This window comes from Gallus gallus, chromosome 1 (genome assembly GCF_016699485.2).
Source record: "Gallus gallus isolate bGalGal1 chromosome 1, bGalGal1.mat.broiler.GRCg7b, whole genome shotgun sequence".
In the NCBI taxonomy this organism is placed as follows: Eukaryota; Metazoa; Chordata; class Aves; order Galliformes; family Phasianidae; genus Gallus; species Gallus gallus.
The window spans coordinates 178,473,941-178,492,306 of record NC_052532.1 but is presented as its reverse complement, the minus strand read 5'-3'; the positions used below and the strand labels follow the sequence as shown (position 1 = coordinate 178,492,306).

General features: G+C 45.5%; 2 protein-coding genes across 4 annotated transcripts; one reads left to right on the top strand and one right to left on the bottom strand.

Moving 5' to 3' along the window:
* The first annotated feature begins 31 nt into the window (after window positions 1-31).
* SAP18 (Sin3A associated protein 18) lies at window positions 32-2,568 on the top strand. The gene is made up of 4 exons (NM_204312.2): window positions 32-134; window positions 290-399; window positions 1,453-1,575; window positions 2,069-2,568. The coding sequence occupies exons 1-4, from the start codon at window positions 63-65 to the stop codon at window positions 2,223-2,225; spliced, it is 462 nt and encodes a 153-aa protein (NP_989643.1). The 5' UTR covers window positions 32-62; the 3' UTR covers window positions 2,226-2,568.
* Window positions 2,569-8,836: 6,268 nt separating this feature from the next.
* On the bottom strand, window positions 8,837-18,335 carry SKA3 (spindle and kinetochore associated complex subunit 3). 3 transcript variants are annotated; one of them, XM_046903055.1, is made up of 9 exons: window positions 18,112-18,335; window positions 17,074-17,430; window positions 16,047-16,212; window positions 14,590-15,016; window positions 12,477-12,577; window positions 11,487-11,671; window positions 11,074-11,280; window positions 10,774-10,892; window positions 8,837-9,071 (listed from the first exon to the last, which is right to left on the bottom strand). In XM_046903055.1, the coding sequence occupies exons 2-9, from the start codon at window positions 17,149-17,151 to the stop codon at window positions 9,038-9,040; spliced, it is 1,317 nt and encodes a 438-aa protein (XP_046759011.1). In that variant the 5' UTR covers window positions 17,152-17,430; window positions 18,112-18,335; the 3' UTR covers window positions 8,837-9,037. The 3 variants fall into 3 exon arrangements, with proteins under 3 accessions (XP_046759011.1, XP_015134712.2, XP_015134719.2); XM_015279226.4 differs by having other exon boundaries at window positions 17,074-17,138; XM_015279233.3 differs by having other exon boundaries at window positions 11,487-11,668; window positions 17,074-17,138.
* Between the last annotated feature and the right edge of the window lie 31 nt (window positions 18,336-18,366).

Here is an 18,366-nt window from a genome sequence, read left to right as displayed (position 1 = left end):
TCCACTATCGCGAGAACTGTGCGCGCGCCCCGAGACATCCGGGCCGTCTGCTGCGGGACAAGATGGCGGTGGAGTCGCGCGTCACGCAGGAGGAGATCAAGAAGGAACCGGAGAAGCCGATCGACCGGGAGAAGGTGCTGGGGCTGTGCTGTCCCGCCGCGCTCGTCCCGCCGCCGCGGCTGTTCGCGGGACCGCCGGGAGGGGTGGGGGAGCGTGGCGGGGTTGGCGCCGTTAGGCCTTGGCGGGGGGTGCCCGTTCTGTGCCTCACGCCGCCTCCTCCCGCCCCCAGACGTGTCCGCTGCTGCTCCGCGTCTTCACCACCAACAACGGGCGGCACCACCGCATGGACGAGTTCTCCCGCGGCAACGTGCCCTCCAGCGAGCTGCAGATCTACACCTGGTGAGCGCCGGCCGGGGCTGTGTGCGGTGGGGGGGTGCGTTTTGGCGTCTCCTTCATCGTTGCCGTCAGTCTATTTAACGTGGGGTGCCGTTCTTCCTCAGAAGCAGCTGTCTCGGGAGGCTGGGGCTGCTGCAGCACTGGTGTGTTGGTCCGGGTCAGAAAGAGAGAAGCAGTGCTTCTTCTCTGAGTGTGTGGGTAGAAGGGCTGCACGCGTTGCGTTTGCAGTGAGCAGGGAGAAATCCTTTCGTCTGCACTGTGAATGCATTGATTCCGTTCACGGCATTTTGAAGAGCACTTTTGAAGGTGAATTGTGTTGCTTTATAAACACTGTCTTTCCTTCAAGGTTGCTGCTAGAGCTGTAACACGTGCATCACTGTGTGGTTGAATAAATCCACTGTTGTTCCTAACAGCGCACACAGTTCCAATGTACTTCTGCAGGGGGTTTATGAACTCAGTGCAGGCCACTGATGATGTCTGCGCCATCCACAGAGCGGTCAGAGCGGGCATTGTCAGCCAGCGGTGGCACAGAGCTCACAGTGAGTGTGCAGTGTGGTCCCCCGAGCTGCTTGGGCGGCTGAGGTCCTTTTGTTTGTAGAGTTCTGAAGTTCGTTTTGGCCCTGTTCTGTTTGAATGAGGAGTGCCATCTGTTAGGGCAGAACTGGAAGTACTGGTGGAACATTGCTCATGATTATTTGTTTTGCTTTTATTCCTGTCCTTCTTGTAAGAAACCATTTTAACGTTAATATCAACTTAAATAAGGAAACATATTCATTGTGTAACATCACTTTTTTTTTGAGAGATGTGGAAGAGCAGAAGTTGATCAGTATCAGTTGTTTGGAATGCCACATAGTTGTGAATTAAGTGGCTCCGTGTATAGCTGAAATATGTGAAGTGTTGCTCTTCATGTATTAACAGGAAGCGTGCAAAAGCAAGGAAATGTTTGTTTAAGCTGTTGCAAAACACGAATTCCATCTTAAATGGGCATTGGAAAGCTTTTTCTATTGCCGCTTTAAGAAGGTGAACCACTTGGGTTTGTTTGTTTGTTTAACGTAGGATGGACGCAACTCTGAAGGAGCTCACCAGTTTGGTGAAGGAGGTGTACCCAGAAGCACGGAAGAAGGGCACGCACTTCAATTTTGCAATTGTTTTTACAGATCTCAAGCGACCAGGCTACAGGTAAAGGGCATTTCTTCTCCAGACCAACAGGAGGCTCGAGGAAGCACAGCAGTAAAATGCTTTTCATCAATGCTGATTTTAAAGTCAAGTGTTCACAAATAATATTTCTGAATTTCGTGAGAGCAGACTTGCAGACTGCCATTGTGAACTCTGCGTTTTCATTGGTAACTGCTGTAGTTTGTGTTCCCTAAACAGTGCGAGTAGGAGCTTCATTTCTGGTGGTCTGAGACTGCTGTGCAGTCTGTGGGGCTTCAGCTCTGTGTGAGCGGGCAGGGGATTGTCTTATGCTAAGATGGCTGAAGGGTCCTCACCCCTATGCCCCAGCAGAAGGACTCAGTGTAGCTTTACTTAGTGCAGAAGAAAACCCTGTGGATGTAGCGAGGTGCAGCGTGGAGCACGGCATGGCAAGGTTGGGAAGACTGATGCTGCTCCTGGGTTGGACGTGCAGAGCCTGGGCTCTGGTAACTAACTGCCTTTCATCTCCTGTGCGCAGGGTGAAGGAGATCGGCAGTACCATGTCGGGCAGGAAGGGCACAGATGATTCTATGACATTGCAGTCCCAGAAATTCCAGATAGGAGACTACTTGGATATAGCCATCACGCCTCCCAACCGCGCACCGCCACCTTCGAGCCGCATGAGGCCATACTGAGCTATTGCTGCTTTGTATGATTATATTTACTGCTTTCTCCTCCTTGCTGTTCTAAAGCAGGCTTTTTTTTATTGCCTTTGTTGCAAAGTAAGAACACGCGAAGACAAAGCTAAACGTCAAGGGTATAAGTCACCTTTTAAACCTTTTAGTTCATTTGTTTAGAAGGAACGCTTAATCTTTAGCAGGGCCATCACTCTTTCCTTGATTGGTTCATAGTTTGCAAAGTAGGTTGGTGTGTCTCCTGTTTCAGGTTGCCATAGAATGCGACCAGAAGGATTGCAGGTGTTCTGTAGTTCTGTCTTGTGTGGAATAAAGATGACTGTTGTTAATCTTTTGAATCTGATTGTGTGTGTGCCTCTTTAAGCCCATTTCTGTAGACAGACTCAGAGGTTGGCTTTTAAGCAGAAGTTAAAGTATTTGGAGGGCATTCACCCCCCATTCAAAAAAAAAAAACACCACCACCACCAAAACAGCTGCTTTGTTTATATTATATGTTACTGAAGTGGTGGATGTACATCATATAAGTTATAAAACACAGAAAGAGACAAAAAGGTGAAAGAAAGGCTTTGAATTTTTTTTTCCTGTGTTACTTAGTGGTGCAAAAATGACCTTTCTGTAGGGGGGTGGTTTGTTTTGTGTGCCCTGCTGTGGGTACCTGCTGTGTCAGAAGGTGGGAACGGCTGCAGAGTAAGAGAGAGCCCATGGGTCCAGACGGGCTGTGCAGCGTGCAGAGCTATTTGCTGCTGGAATGAAATTATATACACTCACCAAGCAGCCAGCGTGTCACTTTCCCTCCATACGTTCTAGGAAGGTGAACGCTGTTACCTCTTCCCCTTAGTTACCCTTGTTTAATCAATAGGTACAATAGTAGGCTTTACGCTGACCGCTATGAGATGACTTTCCCCAAATAACTGTGATGTGCAGAGTATCGTTTGCTTGGATTGCAGCAGCCCTGCGGTGTGGGGGCACGGCCAAGTAGCCGTGAGGTACCGTCAGAGGCTGCGCGGTGAGCAGCAGCTCCTCCACCACCGCGGAGGGCGCAGCCTGCGCAGTCCCTGTGCCGGAGCTGCGCCGCGCTGTCCCTGCAGGGGGAGACCTCGAGCCGCGCAGCGCCTCGGCTCTGCGGCGCTACTTGGTGGGTGAAGCGCCGGAGTGTCGGAGGGCAAATCTCTCTTCAGAGCGCCGTTTGGCCGAAGGCACGCGGCAAGGAGCTCAGCTGAAGTTTTCGTTCATATGGAAATCACGCGACGGTGAACTCCGTGCTTCAGCCACAGGGGTTCCCAGCAAAGGCAGCTCCATGCATCCATGCTGTAGTGGTTTTCCTTCCTGGGCTGACACGTAAGGCCATTGGGTTGTTGCCACGTTCCTCCATTTTCTGCACCCTTTTAATTAGAAAAGATGTTTGAGGAGTCCGAGCAGTGCATGTTCCCTAAGTCGAGTCCACTTTGCAGATGAGTTCAACAGCAGCCAGTTTTAAGTTAGACAGCAGGATGTGTTTAAGAGCTGTTGGGATGTGGTGCTCAGAGATATGATTTAGCAGAGGGTCGTTAGGGTACTATGGTTAGGCTGCGGCTGGACTTGATGATCTTTGAGGCCCTTTCCAACCTGAGTAATTCTCTGATTCTCTATGATTCTCTATACAACTGCCCATGTGTTGAAAGAGGTGTAAGTGAAAGCTGTGATGGGCTGAGTGTGCTGGTAAGCAGCTCCTGTGTAACGAGCATCCTGTCAGCAATGAGATGTACAACACAGCACTCTGGAGAACCTAAAACAGTCTCAAAACTCAACAGCAGTGAGCAAGCATATGCTCAAGAAGCAAACACTACACACAGCTCTGTCAATTAGCAGGGCTGCCTTTGTATTTGGAGATCTAATGAGTGTTTGTCCCTCATCAAGGCAGGGAGTGAGGCAGGGCGTTCACTACCTCCTGATGCTCCAAGCACTGACACAGCACTAAAGATGCAGCTCTCCGTCCTGCAGCCGTGCTGCCACCAGCAACTGCTCCTCCAAAGCTCTCTTTACTTTTTCAGCAGTGTAACTCCAGGAACTCCACCCTGTGTGGGGATGCAGCAGGATGGAGTGGCTCCAGGTACATACCAGGACCCAGGAAACCAGGCCCTTATTTTCTCCTTTCTACACTCAGTAACTCAACCACTGCTCCTGCAGCTGAGGCTTCACATGTCCTTCAGCACATCCCTCCTGCTGCTCCAACCTCATTTTGCTTAAGAGACAAATTCCTTTCTGCCATGCTCAGGCCTCAACTAAAGGTTGTTTTCACAGTCCCCCTCTCATTTCATCACCTCTCTTTTAGGTCCTGCTCCTGCACCAGCACAGTGTGTGCCTCTGATAATGTCTTGATGCTTAGCCAAGTTTTTATGTAGAGCTTTTAGGAGAGGCTGGCTGCATCTCTGCTGAAGGTGATGATGTATGTGTTAATCTTCTCCCTGCTTAAGAGTTGAGGACAAGCCACACACTTTGTCAATAAACTCAGTTGCATCAGAGATGTTCCTTGCTCCATCACCAAGCATAAGTTTTGCTTTACAGCTCTGGTCAAAAGAAGGAATGCTCATGGTGCAGATGGAAAAAATAAGCACTCTCAGTAAGTGGTTTCAGGAGGAGTGATGGGTGGAACTGCCTCTGCTGCCCTAGAAATGCTCATGGAGCAGTGGCCACAGGAAAGCTCACCAGTGCAGCTGTGAAGATAGCCAGCTCAGTACTGTGAGCAAAAGCAGGATTTCACAAGGCACTCACACTGGTGACAGGAGGTATCCATGTTCATCTCCCACACAGCCCTTTCCTTTCTCTGGCCTATCCCAGGCAGTGCCTTTGCAGGTGAGTGGTGGTTTGGGTCAACGCAGAGTGTATAAATAACATCACTTTGCAGAACACCTCTGAGGGCACTCCTGCCCTGCCCAGGACAGGCAGGAGTGTGATCCCAGGCAGCCCCAGCAGCAAAGTGCAATGACACACCAGGGTGTGGGAGCCCACAGCTTGGGGAGAGGAAAGGTGGGCCCATGCAGCAAAGCCTATGGTGGTTTCCAGCAACTGTATAAGCAATCATTACAGAGCATAACTGCTGGGCTTTATATACAAAGTGTGCCAAAAACCACATTCACGTTCCTGTCAGGCATTCTGCAATACAACTAGCTTTTGCTTGGTCTCCCAGCAGAAATGCCCATGTAGCAGAGCATCTTCCAGAAGCTGTATTCCATATATGCACAGTTGTGCCATTTTTTTAATCCTCCAATTTGCATTAGACAAGGCCAATGCAATGCATGGACTTTATCAGCTGCCCCCTCATACGAGTGGCCATTAGCATAGCAGTAGCATAAAGGGTCACACTGATAGATAATACAGACAGCACTGATTGACATTTTTAGCAAAAGGTTGCATTTGTGTGCAATAACACTCATGATCTCATAGTGCAGCCACTGGATGTCATCACTGCTCCTAACTGCCACAACCTCTGTATTACTGTGCCATGGGGAAACAAGGCAGAGGGCTGCGAGGGGTACTCCCAAAAGAGCAACAGCTCCAACAGCAGCTGCAGATGTTGGGACACACGCAACCACCAGAACTGGAGCATTTGGATAATGACAACTGACTTTCTGTAAAAATTAAAAACAAAGCACAGTGCGCTGCTTAAAACTGTAAAGCATCCGTGATGCTTTAAATAACCAAGGAAGCCCGGGCTCCAGTTATCACTCCAGTGATTTATAAAAACCCATCAATAGAAGCCCAGCAGAAAGCACTGGAGTGATGTTCTTCATTTGCCCACGTGACAGCCACCTGGGAACTTTCATTTCCCTCTGAGATTTATATTTGCATTTAACCTCAGGCAAATTATTTCCAAGAAAACAAAGCATTTGCCACTTCATGGGGCTGCCTAGGCAGAACAATTTGAGGCACTCCTTTGACAACAAATGGGATTATAGAGAGAATGCTCTGTTAGCTGACGCATTTTATATACTAAAACAAATGCAAAAGGATTAAGAACCGTAGCAAATGAGGGAAAACCAAAGGCCGTGCTTTTCTGGTTACCTCCCAGATGTCCCTAACTACTGAAGTGCAGCTTCATGCTGTGCTCCATCTGTTCTGACTGCAGGCTACTGCGAGATGATGTGATCCCACGCTCACCCTTCCCGTATACCTGATGTGGCAATCACGCAGCCAAGAGTTGAATTTGAGATTACTGATTTCCACAGGGACGGAAACTAGAAAAGAAAACAAAATTGATCAGTCTTTCAGTGGCTCAGCAGGTGGTAACCACCATAAAACTGCACAACCTGTACTTTCTGTGCAAGAGAAGTGGTGAGATAGCAGCTGGTGGGGAACAGCCCCACGTTGTGGATTAGGCACAGCTCAGACTGAGTCAAATGTGCCTGTTATCACATGAAGACCACCTCTTCCAAAACGAAGGCTCACTTACTTAGCTACTGTGTACTCAAAATGCACTGACACCCCAGTGCTGTTTCCAGATTCACCCTACAACAAAACATCACATAACGTGTGAATTCTTCTGCGTGATTCCCACCCTAACCTGACATACGGCCACGCCTTTCTCCAGCAGCAGCACAGGCTTAGGGAGAGCCTTAAGCTCCTGCAGCCCCAAGGCCACGTCCTTGGTTGTTGCAGTACTTGAGTGCTTGGTTAATCACAGGGCTGCACAGGCGCCTGCATGAGGGAAACTAACAGATTAGAAACAAAAGCTTTCTACCACTGCCCTCCCCAGCTGGTTTTGGACAGGGATCAGTTTTGTACACTGCTTGTTTCCAGTTCTGCTTCCTCTGTCTCCAATACTCACACTGCTGCTTAGGTCTTACCGAAACCTAGGCAAGACAAATTACAGCTTGCTTCTGTTCTGCTGCTCTGACTGCATCCACCTCACTGTAATATTCGTCTTTACACATGGGCAGTAAGCACAAACAGTATTATTTTTTGAACAACTCTGTAAACAAACCCCCCCAAACAAGCTTGTAAAACTCAATTAGTAGATCCAAAAACATAATCTCATACCACTATCATATCACAAGAGATTGAAGGCAACAAAGATGGAGAGGTCCATAGGGCAAGGTGTGTGCGCAGTGGCTTGGGTCGCTGGGTTTGTTCAGCCCAGAGAAGAGGAGGCTGAGGGGAGGCTGCTCACAGAGGACTCCTGCTCTGGAACAGACTATTTTGTACCTCGTTAGGCCTATGACATTCCATGACTAACATCCACCCATCAAGTGGGTATAGTTTGTAAAGATGCTGGAAGGAGATCTGGCCATCACTCTGAAAGAGTTGGGTAAGATGAGTAAGTGTTTTTGAAGCAGCAGATGATTAGTTTTCCAAGCAGTCACAAAGCATCCGAGACAGAAGCTTTATTCAAAATGTTGATCAGCTTTCAAAAATAATGTAAATTAATATGTTTCTTTAAACAGAAGCTAGAACAGAAAAAATAAGTGACACTGTGCTCAGGCCAGAATTGGTAAAAAAAAAAAAAAAAAGTCATGTGCTCCTGGTAATGTGATGTACACTCATCTCAAAGTGACTGTGACAGCACAACAAAGGCTCCTGTATTCGCTACGTTTCAGCCATGCCAAATCCCTCTAAGCAGCCAGAAAAATACTTTCTGGCATCTTCAGATGTTTTTATGCCCGAGAATTTCAAAGAATGTGGAACTGTGTTCAGAAAATCCAGAAAAGCACACACTAAAATAACAGTATTTTAGCTGTCAAGAGGAAGGCTGTGTACAGCTGGTAAGAGCAGTGCTCACAGCAATAGCTGACACAGGTAACGGCTCTAAAGGGGGATACATAGTTGGGATTTCTTTTAGAAAAGAGAAAAATCTCTGGTGGAAAAAAAAATCCCAGCTGCTGTGACTACCAGATACCAGAAAAGTGCCCAACAGCTCTGCGGAGTTAAGCTTGGTGAGCTACTGCAGGGATGTGCTTGCATGGCTGGAAGCAACATCACCACTTACAGAACGCATGTGGCAGCAGCACAGGGGAGAGTACAGCCACCCTCCAAGCAAATCTTCCAAGCAATGGAAGAAACAGCAGACATCTAATTGGTAACATTTGAAAATATACTGTGCAATTATTTCACATTCGAGATAGTAACATCCTAGGGCTATAGGTATTAGGGTGTAAAGGGTATTAGGGCTAAAAGGAAAACGGCTGTCTAGTACTTAGCGTGATGCCTGAACAGGAAAACTGCAATTGAAGGAAAAACGTGAGAAACATCTGTCCATCAGCCAGGTGAAGTAATACCCGTTTGATATGCCTTAGTACTGCAGAAGGGACAGATGACCTGGAGGTGCTTTAAAACAGTAAGGCAGGACTGACTTGTCACATAAAAAGGAGTTCTGTTGAAGATATGTCGAAGTACTGCACTTCAAACTCCACCCTGAAACAGGCAGTGTCTGTCAGCAAACTGCCGAGAGGTGTCTGCTTTCTGGGCAGCATAACCAACTTTCCCTCTATTGCAGTTTAATTGCACTTCTCTACAGACTACTGCATCTGAACACATACAACAAACACAAGAATCGAGTAAAACAACAGAAGTATTACATAATACTACAAGACTGTAGTCCCTTGTGAAGCAATATTAAAACAACCACCAAAACCCAATCTATTTTGCCACTAATTTTAATGAAAAAATTAAACCACAGAATTGTTAGTTCAAGCAAGTTAATAGGCAACACGTCTTCTCCAGAGAAAAAGAGATTTCCCTTTTGTGGGTCCTTCCTCCCAGTATTTCTTCTTTGCTTTTTGAGCTCTCTGTGGTTCAGTGATAAGATCCATGAATGTGAAACAGTCTTCAGCTTGATTTCAAATGTCTGACTTGAAAAGAGCAGGATATTCTCTGCAAATATATCCAGAAGAGTTCATGAACTCATTACCTCACTCACAGTCTGAATTAGCAGAAGACACAAATATAGAAAGTTTGCCCACCAACAGCAACAAAAAGTCAGCTAAAATAAGAGCTTTACTTTATCTGCTTAATCACATAGATTCTAACTCCAGGTACATTAAGATACCTACTCCATCTCTTGCTGGATTTGTTGCAGCTATTATTCCATATACTTCTTGCACCTCTTACCAAGATAATCTGTAGCGACCCCAAGTTTAACAGATAATCAACAAGTATAGCACATTACAGTGAATGAGGAATATCTACACTAGATTAATGTCAAACAATTCTACATAAATCAAGTTTTTCTTAGACCCATTGTTCCCTTGTTCAAAGATTACTTATGCTCATAGTAGACCATCTCAAATGGTCTTTTGGATTTCAAATGACTCAGTATTTGCCTGGTCTTGTTTCAGCTAGGATTGAGTTAATCTTCCTCCCAGTAGTACAGTGCTCTATTTGGAATTTAGGAGGAGAAAGAATTTGATAGCACATCAGTGTTTTAGCTGTTGCTGAGCAGTGCTTGCACTAAGTCAAGGTCTTTTCACTCCTCGTGCTGCCTGGCCAGCAAGGAGCTGGATGTGCACATGATGCTGGGAGAGGCCAAAACCAGGACAGCTGACCCAAAGTACCACACAGCTCATGCTGAGCAGTGACACTGGGGAGCTGGCTGGTAGGGGCTGGCTGGTGGTGAGCAATTGCGATAGGCATCAGTCCTTCTCCTCCCTCCACTCCTTTATTATTAAACTGCCTTCATCTCAACCCACAGCTTCTCACGTGGACTCCCCACTCCCAGCTCTCTCTCTCACCCTGCTGGGGTTAGCCTGGGAGAGAACAGCTGTGTGGTGCTTGGCTGCCTGCCAGGATAAGCCACAACATGCCCAAGTGACAGCGTGATTACTTATGTCACTTAGTGTAGTTGTCTGCAGTTCTTTAGTGCCTAAATTTACTGACGCAAGCTTAAAACATTCAGTTGATTGCCACAAAACAAAATATACCTACAGATAATTTTACTGTTTTATCTTCAGTTTATTTCCTTCCTCCTCCCCCCTTCATTTTTCTTAAAAACTTCCCAGGATTCATAATGGATAGTGATATTTGTTCTTTGCAGTAGAACCATCCAGATACCATGCCAAAGATGAGATGTTTAGTCACATCAACGGGAGTTGGAGAACAAACAGCTGTATGAGTTTTCTAAATGCATTAAAGTCTTCCTACCTCAAAATTAATTCATCTTTGGAGAAGGCTCTGGGGAGACCTCGTTGTGGCCTTCCAGTACTTGAAGGGAGCATATAAACAGGAGGGGGAATGGCTGTTTATGAGGGTGGATAATGATAGGACAAGGGGGAACGGTTTTAAACTGAGACAGGGGAGGTTTAGGTTAGATATTAGGAGGAAGTTTTTCACACAGAGGGTGGCGACACACTGGAACAGGTTGCCCAAGGAGGCTGTGGATGCCCCATCCCTGGAGGCATTCAAGGCCAGGCTGGATGTGGCTCTGGGCAGCCTGGTCTGCTGGTTAGCGACCCTGCACATAGCAGGGGGGTTGAAACTCGATGACCATTGTGGTCCTTTTCAACTCTGGCCATTCTATGATTCTATGATTACGATTAAAACCCAATCACATAACCAAATTTGGGGCATCTGATCATACCTGTTCTCTTTGTTGCGGTAATCACTGAAATCACTTCCAAATCTTGCAGCATCTCCTGCCTTAGACTCCACTTTCTTAGATATAGAAGAGTCTACTTTATGGTTATACTTTGACAGAATCTACAACAAACATTAAAAAAGGAATAGAAAGAACTTTAGAACTCCAAACAGGATTACAATCTACGCATTTTAGTAAGCAGCAGAGAACTCTATCTTTTTGAGGAACAACACTTGCTAAACAACCCCCTTTTAATGTTACCTTTCTGATACGAAAACTATTCATAAAACAAACAGAGCTAACCTGTAGTACATCATCTGGTATCCTTGTTATTTCTGGAGGTGGAGGAGTGCTGAGTAAATGGTCGTACTGTTTTATTTTGGGAGGAGATGGGTTCCCCAAACGTTTGAGATACTCATCAGAGCTCACAGCAGAAGGAATGCTGTCTTCTATGTTTTGTTTCTCTGCTGCATTGCTTTTGGTCACCAACGTGATCTTCTCTTGCATTTCCTGTTATAGAGAAGCTATTATATGCCTTCAGCTCATTTATTTTTTTTAGGTGAAGTATTTAATAACATGTGCTTACAAAATTACCAATAAGAAAGCATCACTTATAAGGACAAGAAAAATGAGTATAGGAAAAGGAGGGCAAACTGACATTTGAAGAACTGCTTACAGCACTCTGTATGAAAGTGCATGTAACTGCTGTGCAGTACCGTAAATTCTCCTTTCAGCCACCTGGCTTCAAAATCTGGAGGTGGTGGCGTTGCTGCCTGGCTGGGAAGAGGCAGTTTGTCTCTTTCTGGTGACTCAGCTAACACTGCACTGTCTGCTCGGGAAGGGATTTTCACACCAGGTGTGCAGAACACGGGGATCATAGGAGAAGCCATACAGTCAGCTGCTGGAATTAGAGACAAAAAAAAAAAAGAAATCAATAAATCCATTAATAAATGTACATACGTATTTTTAGCTGCAATGTTCCAGTTTAGTTTTCCAAAACAATTAGCTTGTTACAGATTTATTTACGTGTTCCAAAACCCCTGGAATACATAATACGCTCATCTGTATCATTTCAGTTAACAAAATTTTTAGTGTGAAACACACCCAAATTGCAGAGCTCTAACAGCAGTAAAGAAAGAAAACAAAACTAATCAAAATAATCCTGTCTTGATACCAAATATAACTGAAAGAGTCCAACTTAAACCGACACTGCTTCAGATTTCCATATACTCAGTGGTCTGTATGTTTGCTGCAAGACTTCCAGGCACTCTCAAAAGAATATATTAGATCTCCCAGAGAAATTTCATCTTTCAAGAGTAGCACTGTAAGTTACTGTTTGGTTAGCCTGTTTTAAAGCAGTTTCTTTCCCATACATTTAACTGGCTTTAAATAGATATAATAGATAATTCATGGAAAAAAAGTTTGGTTGCTATAATAGTGCTGCTATTAGCAGCATGGATAAACTGCAATTCCGATACAGTGGAAGTCTCTGCACAATTCTAGAGGGATATGAGTAGAAGGATAAGCAATGATTTCTTAAGCAGGCTCCCCATAGAAGCCACTGACTTCACTTTTCTGAACATCAGTATGCAAATAATGACTGGACACAAATTAACCACATTTAACAAGAAACAGATTAAAATATTACCACACACATTATGTTAAAAAAAGCAAACCTACATTTACTTGACATGTTTTTAACTTACTGTTCTCATCTGTTGCTTTTGTTTTCGGCTCAGGAGTAACTGCCATTTTCCTGGGTGGCATTGTTGCTACATTCACTTCATGATCACCTTTTTTAATCAAGCTGAAAAACCAAAAATCTCAATCAGCTCTCACGTAACATGAAGAAATCACTACTGAAGGAATACTGTCAGCTCCACCACTTGACTACCATTTGTTCATGAGTCTAAAATGATTTACTATCTCTGATTCTACTCTTACTGTGCAGAAGTTCAGTCTAGACAAGGCATTACAAGATAAGGGACCCACTGCCCAGAGATGCTGTGGATGCCCCCTTCCTGGAGGCATTCAAGGCCAGGCTGGATGGGGCTGTGAGCAACCTGGTCTAGGTGGAGGTGTCCCTGCCTATATCCAGGGGGTTGGAACTAGGTGATCTTAAAGGTCCCTTCCAGCCCAACCATTCTATGGTTCTATGATCTAGAACTCCTCAGTAAAAAGCCTAAGCCTCAAAAAATCCATGTGAGGCACCATACTTCCATGAGATGATCAAACATCCTGTTGTGAGTCTTCTTTCTTAATTAAAAGTCAACCAACCAACCAAAAAACCCACTGAAAAACTTAAGGAAAGAAGTACTTTTTCAAGCCAGTTTTTCCTCGGTAATATTAATACCTGAAACCCTATGTGTTTGGGTCATGGTTATACTTTCTCTTCTTCACTGTAAACACTTCTGTTTACTGTTTTTTTTTTCCCCTTTTTTCTTTCTCTCTCCCAATTACTTCTGGTTTCAGTTCTTCAGTGCACACACACAAAATACATTGTGCTTTCTACTTGCTTCAGAACTGAAAACCTGAACAGAAGGCAACTGAGAACTCTATGAGTGTATACACACACACACGTATATACATAGCTTGAGGCCATTTCCCTGTGTTCTGCCACCAGGGAGAAAAGACCAATACTACCATGCCTATTTAGGAGGAGAAATCCCAAAACTCTTTTAAGAAAAAAATGTATCTTTTCAATTTTACTTTTTCCCCCAGCAATCTAACACAGGAAAAAACATTCAACTGTAACCACTGTGGTACATTGGAACAAAGGGAACAAAGTCACCGAAGCTGGTACAGCTCTGAAGAACTTCACATTAGCACTTATACAGCAGATGTCAGGGATTTAAAAAATAGAATTAGTGAAATCTCTCTATAAACCAAATCCTTAAATGCTGAACAGAATATTTCTCTTTAATACTGTCAGCTTTTGAAACTGGATGCATGGCTAATACAAATCATACAAACGTTATTCAACCACCCTTTTCCAGCAGTAGAAGTCTAGATTCAATTGAAGGATAGAGCAAAAAAAACCAAAAACAAACAAACAAACAAAAAAGCTTGAAGCTGGATAACAGAAGAAATAACACATCGTGTTCCCACTGTGGGGCATTTAACCAAATGCTTCACAAGTTTCTTTCAGTGCCACATTGCTAATGCTTTTCAAAACTTCATACTGGTAACACAAAGTCTACCGCACGTCCTCAAATGCAAGCCCTAGGTTAAATAAAGCAAAACATCCCAGGAGATACTGTGCATTTTCTCCTTGTAATGGAGACATTCTTATGCAGCCAGGGAAGGAGTATATCTGGGATACGTCTCCTATAAGTAGCTTGCATGGCAAAAGGAACATGAAAAGAGAAGCAGAGAGTTCAAGGTAGACAGAAAACTAACAAGTACATAATAACAAAACACCTGTTAGCAGAAAAAAATGCAATAGCAACAAGATAAATGGAAAATCCAATGGGGCTTTGTATGGCAAACAGGTATACAGATTGTAAGGTAAATAGGTATAGGACCAGAGAGATCATCGCATTTACAAAGGAGTAATGAAATAAAGAGCTTACCCATGTCCCAGGCCTGCAGAAGGGCTCTAAGAGGGGTGATCTCCAGATAGAGATCCTTCCTCCTTGGGAGTCAGCCCTTAAATGGGGTCTAGGAGGGCTGGAGCCAGGCTCCATCCCTTCCGGTCACTCAGGTGAAATTGTGTTCACCTGTGTCCCTGTGGCTGACTCAGCGCTCACCTCAGGTGGTCAATCAGAGGTTCAGGCCGTGATTCAACAGTTCCCATACAGGCTTCAAGTATTTACTTACTTGTCTGACTGAGCAGTTTTACGAATAAGCGCCATTGTGTAATCTTCATTCATGCACATGGTGTGTTCGCTAATGCCAAAGTGTTCCAGCTTTGGTGTTACACACTCAAAGTCATCCATCTTTAGCATGCACTTGGGTGTTTTGGGCAGAACACAGGGGGCCTCTGTTTTTAGGGGAGTTTTGTGCTTTGCATTTTCTTGACTGGCGTTTGCCACATGTTGTTGTCCATGTAATGCACTCCAGGGCTTGGAGAAAGCATAATGTGAAAGGCCAAAATCAGAAAGCTGGGGGTTCCGCAGTGGATCTGTGGGCACAGGCGGGTTCTCAACACAGGCAGGAAGAGGAGCCACATCATCTGCTTGTTCTTGATCAGATTTACTCTGGTCAGAAGCCTTCGAATCACCATTCGCCTCCTCTTCCTGCTCCTCTGGAAGAAGAAACAGAGCTCATTTTGGCAAGTTTATTTTAAACAATCTTAAAAGATAAATTGGGAACTTTCTCCCCCCCCTCCAAGTAGACTTTTTTTTCCTAATGCTTATTACTCTAAATATTCGAGTACTATTACTCCTTTCATTTTAAAGCACTGAACCTGAATCTACAACTATCAAAAGCTCTTATCTGGCTAAGCTGCATTTAGAACGCAGGCCCAACGCTTACTGAATTTCAGTCTACTGGTAAATACATCCAGAAGAAAAGCTGAAAGCTTCTTACACTTCATACATTTTGAATAGAATCCAACCTCCCTGCACAGCCTAGGCAGAAAGTTTTAATCTTAAATACATTTATCTGTCTCCATTTCACTGCAAGAGTAAACGTTTGTTAAAAACGTGGAAGAAAAAAACTGTACAGAAAAAATGGCTAAAATGTCAGAAAAGATAACACGAGTCCACTGCAGAAATAAGTCAAGGTGTAATTTGTATGATTCCATAGTTACATGAATGGAAATAGCTGGGGGGAGATGGTTAGACTGGGTAATCTTGGAGGTCTTTTCAACCTTAATGATTTTGTGATTGTGATTTGTGAAACGCCCCCAGATATTTGCCAACTGCTGCATGATATAAGCAGCAGATGATTTAAGCTTATGGGATAACAACACATGAATATGAGCTAATCCAGATGTATGTGCAGTAGCTCATCATGCAGGAGAAGATGAAGCAGCCCAACTGTCTGGGTTATCAGAACGCATTTGCTCACCTCTTCTCTTTGTATAGCTATAAGTGAAGAGAAAAACACACCAACCTAAGAGCACATCAGGAGATGCAGCTCTAAGCTTTTGCATGTTTTATTCTTAGAGCAGCAGTTGCAACAGAACCTTTCAGCCCCAGTTAAGCATAAAGCAAAAACCACAGAACTACGTGACCTCTTAATTAACAGAAACACACACATAGCAAAGAGAAACATTTTAGAAAAGTTACGTGTCTTCCATGACTCCATTGCCAAAAAATAACACATATTACCTGCAGGGACTTCGACGTGTGGTTTGTAGCCGTATTTCTGGAATAGCTCTCTTATTTTTGCAAGATCCGCTGCATTTCTTTGCATCAGTATCTCACTGGCCTTCATAAAGTCATTAATTTCTTGCCTTTCAGAGGCACTCTTGCCAAGAGCAGCGTTAGCACCTTCCTTTGGGTGAAGGAGGGGAAAGAGAAACAAAGCAGTGGGTTTTCAAATCACCACCCTGTGTTTGTTTCTACATTTAGTGCTTGGGGAATGAGCAGTGAACTTCAGTTCATACCAGGACAAGCAGCAAATGCAGATCTTCTCTATACCTGAAAGCTTGGTTACAAAACACTGGGAATACATAGAGCAGAAGTGCACACAAACTGACAAATATTATGAGGGCAGTTCAGTGTGGTAACCACTGCCTGCTGACCTCCCAGACAAAACCTTATGCTTTTACTCCATGAAAAAAAAAAAAAAAAAAAGAGTGCATTTACATAACAATTAATTTGGACTTCTAAATACAAAAAAAAATGTAGCTGAGAGCAGCTGGTGACCTTCCAGTTTACAGCTTGGTTTACTCCTCACTTACTTGCACAGGTGCCCATTTCTATAGACTATCTTGTCTACTTCTGTTAAAGAAACAAAGAACTCTTTTCACAAGTTTAACTGAAGTGCAGGATCCCCTGCAAGGACATTCTTTACGCTGAGTGCTTCTCACTGAACAAAGCCGGGCACACCTCTCCTCCAGAGAGCCCCTCTCCTGAATCCAGCTCCCCCACCCCTATGCCCTGGTGTAACTACAACTTCCCTATGACCTGCATCCCTGCTGTCCTGAGTGACAACACTGACGGCAAGCTCATCAGCACAGGCATCCCAGTTTTGGGTGCTGCCTCATAGCCATAATTTGGACTTAGAGGTAAGTAAATACAAAGATCAGAACTGCTGAATAACAACGCTGCGTTGTGGCTTAAGGATCAAAGCACAACCATCAGCTTATGGATACTGTCTGTGCCCCAGTTTTTCAAGAAGTTAAGGCATTACCTTCAGATCCCTGATGTTGCAGTGTAAGTCGTGCAAAACTCTCATTGGAGATTCCTCTTCATAGTCTTTGATACGCATATTGACATAAAAGCGTTGTGAAATTAAAAAAGAAGTGGGGAATTAGTATTTAGCACGCAGGTACACTGCAATGTAATGTACACTGTAAGGTGATGTACGCTGCAATGTGATCTCCACTAGCAGATGTTGGTACTGGTCACTCATAAACGCAGTAGTCCAGAACTGACCTTCATTCTTTCACTGGATATCAAGGTTAATGCCAATAAACAGTGTAAAAGAGGCCCCCTGCAGCACGACAACCATAGCAGAGCGATACGTTTAACCAGAGCCTCCAGCTGTCTGTGCAGAGAGACAAAAAGCCCTGAACGTGTATTTTCCTGGACTAATCCACGACAAAGTTAAAAACAAGAACGTGATTCAGTACTGAAAGGGAGCTTACGAACAGGAGAGATTGACCTTTTTTACACGGTCAGATAGTGACAGAACAGGGGGGAAACAGCTTTAGGTTGGATGTTAGGAGGAAGTTCTTCACTCGGTGGGCGGTGAGGCGCAGCTGCCCTGAGAGCTGCGGGTGCCTCACTCCTGGAGGTGCTCAAGGCCGGGCAGGACGGGCCCTGGGCCACCCCACATGGCGGAGGGCAGCCCTGCCCAGAGCAGGGGGTTGAGGCCGGATGGGTTTTAAGATCTCTTACAGCCCAAACCACTCTGCGATTCAATGATTTGCTTACAGACGTTACGTGGTAAAAACTCATCCGCACACCCACACGGGCGCCCAGAGAGGCAACGTGGGGGCGTACTCACAGAAGACCCCACAGTGCCCTCTCCAGCACAGGCCCGCCCCGTCCTGGCAGGCTCAGCGCGCGGCGGCAGGCGGGAACCCGAGGCGAGGCTGGCGGGGCTGGCAGGGCGGGCCGTCCCACAGCGCCCAGCTCACACCGCGAGACCCGCGCGGCCCTTCGGGCTCGGGCCGCTGCCGCCGTGGGGGGGTGGGGATGCGCGGGAGGCGGTGCCCGCACTTACCCGCGTCCTCCCCGTTCAGCGCCCGCTCCAGCTGCTTCGCCTCTTTCTCTACCGTGAGGGCCAGGGAGCGCAGTTTGCTGAAGAAGTCCCGCGACACGTCCATCGCCCGCGGGGCAGAGAGAGACGGGTCCGGAAACACGGCGCGGCCACGGCTGCGGCGAGCGGCGCTCTGACGCGATCCCGGAGCCCGCCGCCGCTTTCGAACCGGCGCCTACGCGCTCCCCGTTGGCGCCGCGAGTCCTCGCGAGAAGTGCC

What these genes read in the sequence shown, in the direction of transcription:
- SAP18 (NM_204312.2), top strand. Translation starts at nt 63, where the DNA reads ATGGCGGTGGAGTCGCGCGTCACGCAGGAGGAGATCAAGAAGGAACCG. An exon ending in GAGCTGCAGATCTACACCTG is followed by an intron (nt 400 to 1,452) that starts GTGAGCGCCGGC and finishes TGTTTAACGTAG; the next exon opens with GATGGACGCAACTCTGAAGG. An exon ending in CTCAAGCGACCAGGCTACAG is followed by an intron (nt 1,576 to 2,068) that starts GTAAAGGGCATT and finishes TCCTGTGCGCAG; the next exon opens with GGTGAAGGAGATCGGCAGTA.
- SKA3 (XM_015279226.4), bottom strand. Translation starts at nt 18,214, where the DNA reads ATGGACGTGTCGCGGGACTTCTTCAGCAAACTGCGCTCCCTGGCCCTC. An exon ending in ACACGTCGAAGTCCCTGCAG is followed by an intron (nt 15,017 to 16,046) that starts GTAATATGTGTT and finishes TTCTTCTTCCAG; the next exon opens with AGGAGCAGGAAGAGGAGGCG. An exon ending in GGCTGAAAGGAGAATTTACG is followed by an intron (nt 11,281 to 11,486) that starts GTACTGCACAGC and finishes TCTCTATAACAG; the next exon opens with GAAATGCAAGAGAAGATCAC.